General features: G+C 32.2%; 1 protein-coding gene across 1 annotated transcript; it reads left to right on the top strand.

Annotated features, from left to right (window-relative positions):
• Positions 1-7,536: 7,536 nt before the first annotated feature.
• On the top strand, positions 7,537-8,908 carry LOC110639542 (shikimate O-hydroxycinnamoyltransferase-like). Its single transcript, XM_058131645.1, has 2 exons — positions 7,537-7,944; positions 8,024-8,908. Exons 1-2 carry the CDS (start codon positions 7,537-7,539, stop codon positions 8,906-8,908), a joined length of 1,293 nt encoding a protein of 430 aa, XP_057987628.1.
• Positions 8,909-9,296: the final 388 nt, after the last annotated feature.

Here is a 9,296-nt window from a genome sequence, read left to right as displayed (position 1 = left end):
TATCCTATATGAAAGAAGTCAAATATCTCTCTTTTTTTATATTTAAACAAATCTTTACCTTTCTATCTCCATTGATTTGAACTTCTCTCTACTTTTCTCATTTTCCTTCTCTATTCAAAGTAAAAGAAGAAAGTTTGTGTGATTTTGTGCTGACGAAGGGAAACGATGGATCAAAGTGAGTACGACGTGATCATTCGGAGATGTATTTGCAACATACAAGCTAATTTATGCCCTTCTTGGACTAGTGGTAACCCTGGTAGGCGTTTTCATGGTTGTAAAAATTATGGGATAAGTTATGAAAATATGCATAGTGTCTGATCTTTTGAGTTTTTGAGCAAAATTAAGGCTTAGTATGCTAGTGGGTATTTGCAGACAACAAAATATTGTGGGTTTTTCCAGTGGTATGATGATCCTTTCCCACTTAGAGTAATTCATGTGATTTCAAGATTACTGAAGAGGATTGATAGATAAGATCATGAAATGAAAGCTGTGAGAGGCAAAGGGAGAAAGTGATGCACATTGCATTGTTTTTGGGTTTATATCTGCTATTGGACAAGGTCTTCTTGGGTTGAATAGGGCTTATGATGAGTAAAATGGAAATGAGAACTTGTTTTAAATTTTAATTATTTTTGGGATAGCTAGGTTATTGGTAAAGTGAAAATTACAAATGCAGCTCATTGTAGCTTGCAAGAAGGGAAGTTCTTTTGTATGGGTTGTTTATGTAAAATGGGAACTACAACTTTTAATGAATATCCACCTACTTTTAATGAAAACCAATTGTTGTTTGTATTTATTAGTTGTATCGTTGTTTAGTCAATGAATTATAAGTAATGGATTGAGAATTGATCTGCAATCGAACAAATAAATATCCTTTAAACAAGCTATAAAAGTATAGTTCAATAATGAAGAATTCTAAATCAAAATATTTCCATTGACTATCATAACATATAAGCTGTTTACATAATGCTTCTGAGTTGAAACAAAAGATTCTTCATCCTATTTCACATGCGAAGCATCATTCAATAACAAGCAATTGACCTTAAAAAAAAAAATTAAAAAAAAAAAAAAAAAAACAAAAGGATCACAGCCTACTGTCCAAAATAACTATCCCATCTACAAGCTATCAACATAACCCTAGCAATAACATCAAAGTCATTTATACAAAGTAAACAGATTGTCAAAATATTAAAATTTACAACTTTTGTCATCAGAAATATTCATTTCCAAGGCTTTTTTGCTTGCTGGTTTGGTTTTTTCTTGTTCTTCTCTTCTGTAATAGTTGATCTAGTGTTAGGTTTGCTCTTTGCACTAACATGCCTCTCGGTTTGAATCCCTGATGGATTTGTGCACTGCCTACTAAAACTTGTGACATTACTTTGCTGTGACTGTAAACAATATAGTGAGTGTAAGTATACTCATTTAAGCTTTGCAAGGCAATTGATAAAAACAAAATTTTGAAACATTACCAATATATTTCAAGTAAAAACTTGTGAATCATGTAAAGTTTCTTCAGTAAGTCTTGTTAGTCTAGGAGGTATTTGAGTTGAACCCTGTTTCAAGTAAATGCAAGCAATTAATACTAAAAAAATTATTTGCATTATACAGGACACATTAGTAAAATTTTACTCTTACATCCATCATCTATTGGACTATGTATGGAGGGTTTAAATGGGATGATGAGGTAGTTCCAGTTGCAGATGAAGGTTAACTGCTTCCATATCCCTAAAAAATGCAAACAAAAAAAATATATTTCAATGATATATATATATACACATATACATATACATATATAATGAAATTGCCTTACTTGTAAACATGGAAGAGCATGGAATAAATGTTACACTCACTTTAGCTGAGGTAGGTCCAGTAAGTTTTCCCCTTTTTTCTTTGCTGTTTTTTTAAATTAAATGGAGCTACACAAGAATGAGAATTGCTTGAAGATGCATCAGTGGGATTTGTTCCATGGAACCTCTTATTGTGACCTATGATTCCATATATTTTGCAACTCATGAATACTCTTCCTTTCCTACTTAGCCTCCTGTTAGTTGCTACCTTCTCTAATTCTTCAGGCTCTTTCCTCCTAACTTTTTGCTTTTTACCTCTCTTTTGTTGAATTGGGCTATTGGGAATGATGATGTTGTTTAAATATGCTTTTGGCTATAATTCATGGCCATTGATAGGATTAATGACATGCCCATATACCCTTAAAGAACTCCTTATTGAATAGCATTCATTGACATAAGTCTCAGGTGATTGATTGTTACCAAAAACCCAACACATGCATGGGCACATGGAATGCCATTCAAATCCCACCTCCTACATGTGCATGTTCTTATAACCACATTAACAACAAATTGACACCCTACCCCAAATACTTGAACCTCAAGACCCCTTGAATACTATGGGGTAAACATAACAGAAAGCTCTTTCATCTCATTCAATTTTTTTTTTTTTTTTGTATTTTAGGACAAATTTCGTAAGAAATTTTCCCCATCATCTCCCTTTTCTTAAAAAGCCTACTCATTAACTTTGTCCTTATCATCTCTAGCCTGGTTATGATTGCTTTATCCCTAGTATCCAATATATATCTATTGAAATATTCACACAAGTTATTGGTAAGCATATCACACATAGGGACAGTGGTAAAGCAGGCCCTAGACCAGTGCTTACAAGGTTTGTCTCTCAACCACTCCCTTGCATCAGCGTTTTTCTCCTCAATTTTATCTAACTAATAATCTAATTTCTGCTTGTAGGTGGATCTAGTTGCATTCCATAACATATCCTTTAATTCTTTACCCTTAAAACTACCTCTAAAATTGGTGTACATATGCCTAACACACAATCTATGTTCTGAGTTTGGAAACATTTCACCAATTATTGCTACAAGCCCCTATTCAAAGAATGAAATGAAATATATATAAATGTAAGTACCATTAAAAAATAGAAAAAAGTACAAGTAAAGGATTGAATCATACACATATGCCTATATATTAATTAAAAAAAATCAATACCTTTTGTCTATCAGACATGAAGGCCCATTGCTGACTGTATATTTGCAAGTCTTCTTTTAATTGCTCCAGAAACCACTGCCAATTGTCTTTGTTCTCAATGAGTACTACTACATATGCTATAGGGAAAATGCAACATTGGGATCAATCCCAACTGCTGTCAGTAATTGGCCACCATAATTCCCTTTTAACCATCATCCATCAATACAAATAAGAGGTCTACAACCATCCTTAAAAGCCTTTTTAAGAGTAGCCAAACAAATATAAATGCCTTCAAATTTGCCCTTTTCTTCTTTAAATTCAACTGTGCTTCCAGGGTTAGTTCTCAAAAGCTCCAATTTATAATCATGTAACCTACTGTACAGCTCTGCCTCATCACCATTAATTATCTTCAAAGCAAACTCCTTTGCTCTCCATGCTTTAACAGGATCAATTGTGAAGCTGAAATCTACCTTTACCCTAGCAATTATACCATTTAAACTCCAATTGGGATCATGCTTGAATGTTTCAAGGTAATGAGAAGCTAACCATTTTGCAGTTACAGGGAAATTGGAGAACTCTTTTCCACAACTATGTTCAAAGTGACCAGTTTTAATTTGCATTGTAACATCACTGGGATCCCTTGGATTCAGCCTACTAGCCCATATCTTCTAACTACATTTCTCAAAACAACAAGATTAAACTCTTTTTTATCATTGGTAGGAAAGTGAATCTGATATCTATGCTTAATGCCATATGCCTTACAAGCTTCTTTAAACTTGTGACTATTGGCAAACTTCATCCCAATTTTAAAAGTTGGATCTCTCATATCATTTACAAAATCAAACTTAGGATACCTCACATTTCCCTCTCTATTTGAATCTGAGACACTAAAAAACTCATCAGAATCAACATATTCAGAATCTGTTTTAATATGTTAAAAACTCATTGAGGCATCCATACCACTTGACCTCACATTTTCTTGATTGCCTATAGGCCTCCCTTTCATCCTTCCATTATCTTCTTGTACTTCATTAATGTCTTTCTGTAAGTCATGCAAAACTTGTTGCACATCCTCATCTCCATCTTCCATATCAGACTCCATATCCACTAAATCTCCTTAAGCCCTTTTTTCTCTATCAACTGTGTCATTTTCTTCTTCCTCCCTAACATCAAAATGCTTATCACTGACTTGTTCCTCCCTACCATCTTCAATAATAACATCATCATTAACATGATCTTTAGCCACAGTTTGAGCATGAAAATTTTTAGCTTCATTTTGTTCTTCATCTTGACTAATACCATGGTCAACTACATATTCACCTTCTGCCTCATTCAGTTTGTCAGACTCAACTTCATTACCCCTTACATCTGCACTGTTATATCCTATATCAACCTCACTTGGAGATGCATCATCCACTCCATAATGACCTAACTCAATTAAATTTCTTCTTGCAGCCCCACTTCCCTCCCCATTCTCAAACTATTGGTCATTTAAATAGTGAGTTGATGAATTATTCTCTGGAATTGGATTACCTAAATCCTCATCTATCTCCTCAAGTACAACCCCTTTCCTCATTGGTTGCTTTTCCTCAATTTCTCTCCTAAATTCTTTTTTTAATTCATCCATAATTAGATGCTCTACATAAACATCTATTTCCCCCTCCAATTCTGCATGTTGGCACATTGTTAGAACATCATTGTTACATTCTAATGGCCTCAACCCATCTCTATAATCAAGCCTTGAAACTATCCAAAAAATACTTTACCAGCCCTTTTACTTTGATACCCTGGCATAATTTATCTATTCCAACAAAACTCATCGCATCTAGTTGATAATAATGCACTGACCAACTTACCCCATCGTAATACCCCCATTCACACCCTTAGTTTCCTTCACATGGAAAACCAATGTAAAATATTTTAGGTTTTCAAACCTTGCCATGTTCACAAAATAATACCCAATTACAAAATTATGCACAATTAACATACAAACTCAATTTTTTTCTTAAAATAAATTTGTAAAAACCTAATTCTAGAAATCAAAACACTTTACTTTCTTAAAACCATAATTTATTATTCCCTATTGCACACACAGTTAAACAAATTAATTTGCACCCATAAAATACTATATTAAAAATACTAAGTATAAAAAATGAATTTAATACACATGGGGTACCTATTTGCGAATTTGCCATATGAGTCTACCAACGTCCTTGTCCCCACACGTTGAGAACAATAACACTACCCTTCACCTCCTACAGTGGTCCGATAATGCTCATGTTAACGTTATGCATAAAAGAGAGACAACGAATCTAAGTAAAAAAAAAAAAAAAAAATACTAACCTTTTTCACACACCATTATACACGTTTTCAATTCGACCTAATCTTCTAATACAAAGAACAATTTTGGTTTTTTAACAACATTCAACATTGCAAACTGATAGCTAAAGGAAAAAAGATAGAGATAAAAAAAAAAATAAAAGGAAATGATTGAATGTTCAAAGCTTTGAAAAAGAAATAATGAGTTACATTTTTGAGAAACAGAATTATGCTTACAATGGCAGAGAGAGAGAGAGAAAAATTCCTCTAGTGAAATGAGTAAAAATGCCATGTTGGTTAGCCACGTTATTATATTAGCGGAGCTATTGTTGAAAATTGACTAAAGTTATTTGTTTTTGGTAAAAATTAAAAATTAATGACTTTTAAGTAAAGAAATTAAAATTTAATAACTTTACCATAAATATACTATAAGTGAAATTTACCCGCATTTAAATTAGAGTATATGATTTTGGTGCATTTCTCTTCCAATCACTGGCTCCTTTTCTTTTGTAACATCTTTTCAACCTTTTCGAGGCGCTGAAGGTCAAACTCAAAAATGCGGAGACACACATTTGGTGAAGGGCAAGTCGGCCAGATTCACTTTTTCAACGTGTTTCAAACGCATCAAATAGGGTAAATTGCACTTAAAAATAATAAAAAAAATTATCGGTAGATTTAATATAAGAAACTTGAATAAGAATAAGTTTAATAATTATTTTAATTTAATTTATAATAGTCTTGTTATGATTACTAATATTTTATAAAAGTCTTGTTATGATTATTAATATTTATCTTTATTAATTTTGTTATAAATTAAAATAAATGTTGTAATTAAGTTTCATATTATTTTTAAATAATTTACCTGATACTACATATAATTTTATATGTCTCTTTTATCCGTGCAAAATGTGTGCGATTGATACCACAAAACATAAAAACCAAAAAATAAAGGAAAATTTATTATTTGATTTTTTAATTTTATTTTATATTATATTTTAATCTTTAAAATTTAAGAAATTAATTATTTAATTTTTAAGTTTTGTACTATATAATACTTTAATTCTTAAGTTTTAAAAAATAAATTATTTAATTTTTTTAATTTTAATATATAAAATAATTTAACTATTATAAATTTAATATTTATAATAATTTCATCAATTTATAAAAGAAATAAATTATTTTATATATTAAAATTATAAGAATTAAAGTATGATATAGTGTAAAATTTAAAAATTAAATAATTAATTTTTAAAAATTTAAAAATTATATTGTAATATAGTGTAAAATTTAAAAAATAAATTATTAATTTTTTAAAATTTAGGGATAAAAAATATAATATAGGATAAATTTTAGGGGTCAAATTATATTTTTCAAAAAATAAAAAATAGTTATTTGAAGGTGGCTGGTGGGTTGTAATCAAGCGGATCATGGGAAGAAGAAAATCGTGTCTATTCCTACACGACATACTGTTGTACTTAATGATTACTCCAATAACAAACAGTTCCGTCATAACATTTTCAAGCGCCATTCTCTACCTGATACTATATATAATTTTATATGTCTCTTTTATCCGTGCAACACGAGTGCAATTGTACGATGTTACGCATTAATTTTTAAATTTTAAGAAAAAAATTATTTAACTTTTTAAATTTTAATATATAAAATAATTTAATTCTTATTATTTTAATATTTATAATAATTTTATCTTTGAATAAATAATTTTATATATTAAAATGATTAGAATTAAAGTGTGATATAGTGTGAAATTTTAAAATTAAATAATTAAATTTTAAAAATTTAGAGATTATATTATAATATAGTGTAATATTTATAAATTAAATAATTAATTTTATAAAATTTAGGATCCAATTATAAACTTTTCAAAAAATAAAAAATAGTTATTTGGCGGTAGGTGGTAGGTTGTAATCAAGTGGAATATGGGAAGAAGAAAATCGTGTCTATTCCTACACGAAATACTGTTGTACTGAATAATTCCTCCAATAATAGAGGGGGAAAAAAAAAGCTACATAACAAGCAAACCAGTTCTCTCATAAGATTTTCAAGCACCATTCTCTACCTGATTCAAGTCCATTTTGTAAGTCAAAGAATTCTTCTATCGCTTAACCCATAAAGGTACGTCAAAACTTTCATTTATTTGGGTGTGTGTATATATATGCAATTGGTTGTTTTCCTTCTATTACACCAGATTTTGTAAAACTATAGGTGGATGAAGATCATCATAAAGGAATCGAGCATGATACGCCCAGCAGAAGATTTGCCTAATCAGCATCAATGGCTCTCTAATTTAGATCTATTGCATGAAAGAAACCACGTTCCTACAGTGTACTTTTACAAGTCAGATAAGTATCCCAATTCCTTGGAAGCTAAGGCACTTAAGGAGGCTTTAAGCAAAGTTCTTGTGCCATTTTACCCAGTGGCCGGGAGGTTAGGAAGAGATGACAATGGTAGGCTTGAAATTAATTGTAATAATGAGGGAGTGTTGTTCATAGAGGCTCAAACGGACTCTGAAATAGATGACATTGGTGACTTGATGCTCAATGTGGAAATTCCTCAACTCATTCCTTCAGTTGACAATTCACAAGGCATCTCTTCTTTCCCACTTTTTGGTGCACAGGTACAAGCATTATTATTATTATTATTATTGTATTTTTTCCCCCTTGGAAAGAACACTAAGCTGCACTTTCTATTGTTAGGTAACTACGTTTAAATGTGGTGGACTATCTCTTGGACTTCGATTTCATCATACATTAGCAGATGGTTTTGGGGCTCTCCATTTAATCAACACATGGTGTGATGTTGCACGAGGACTCTCCATTACCACACCACCATTCATGGATCGGACCATTCTCCGCTGCCGAGTCCCACCAACCCCGAAATTTAAACACATTGAGTTTGAAAAGCCACTTCCCATGGACTCTCCCACTCAAATCGACACATTACAACAAAATTGTATTGAAATCTTTAAGATCACAGCTCAACAACTTGAAACCTTGAAAACCAAGGTAAAGAACAGCGATGGGAAAAGAAACTACACTAGCTATGAGATCTTAACTGCACATATATGGCGATGCACATGCAAAGCACGTGGCTTATCCGATCATCAACCTGCTAGGTTACGCATAGCCATTGATGGTCGGTCTAGATTGGATCCTCCACTTCCACCTTGCTTCTTTGGAAACGTAATCTTTTTTGCTGCACTAATTGCCCTATCTAGTGAGGTTCTATCAGAGACGTTAGAGGACACAGTGGAAAGAATTGATAAGGAAATAAGAAGGATGGACAATGAGTACCTGAGATCGGCTAATGACTACTTGGAAGTATTGGATGACCTAACGCCTATCTTGATAGGCGCCCATTCTTGTCGATGCCCAAACCTCGGCATTATTAGTTGGGTGCGACTGCCTTTCTATGATGCTGATATTGGAATGGGAAAGCCCATATATGTGAGGCCAGCAAATCCACCTGAAGGCAAGGGATACATATTACGAAGTCCAAGTAATGATGGAAGTTGGCAATTGGCCATATTCCTGCAGGAAGATCACATGCAATCCTTCCAAAGGTTGTTTTATCAGTTTTGATTTCTGATGCAAGTGTATTGCTCTCAGTTTTATGTGTGTGCACTGGTCTGAACCTTCTTCTTTCTACTTAAACTGAGTACATTCCCTGCCATGTTTTGAGATGTTGACCTTACTACCGCACAAGGCTAGGATTTTTTTTTTTCTTATTTTTTTTATTTAACTGTTGTACTTTTTCCCCTCCATGTTGATTAGTGCTTTCGAATATGTTATCTTCTTTTTTTCTCTTCCTCGTTAAGATATCTATATGCCAAACAGAAAAGGGTAAATCAAATAAGAAGACCATGTCTAGCTAAGGCCAGCAAAGAGGTTTTGATTAAGGTTATAGCCAGTTAAAGCCATTTCTATTTAAGCCATGAGTTGTTCTTTTATTATCCACAACTATGTGTAA

Source organism: Hevea brasiliensis, chromosome 13 (genome assembly GCF_030052815.1).
Source record: "Hevea brasiliensis isolate MT/VB/25A 57/8 chromosome 13, ASM3005281v1, whole genome shotgun sequence".
Lineage (NCBI taxonomy): Eukaryota > Viridiplantae > Streptophyta > Magnoliopsida > Malpighiales > Euphorbiaceae > Hevea > Hevea brasiliensis.
This window is presented reverse-complemented; position numbering and strand designations above follow the sequence as displayed.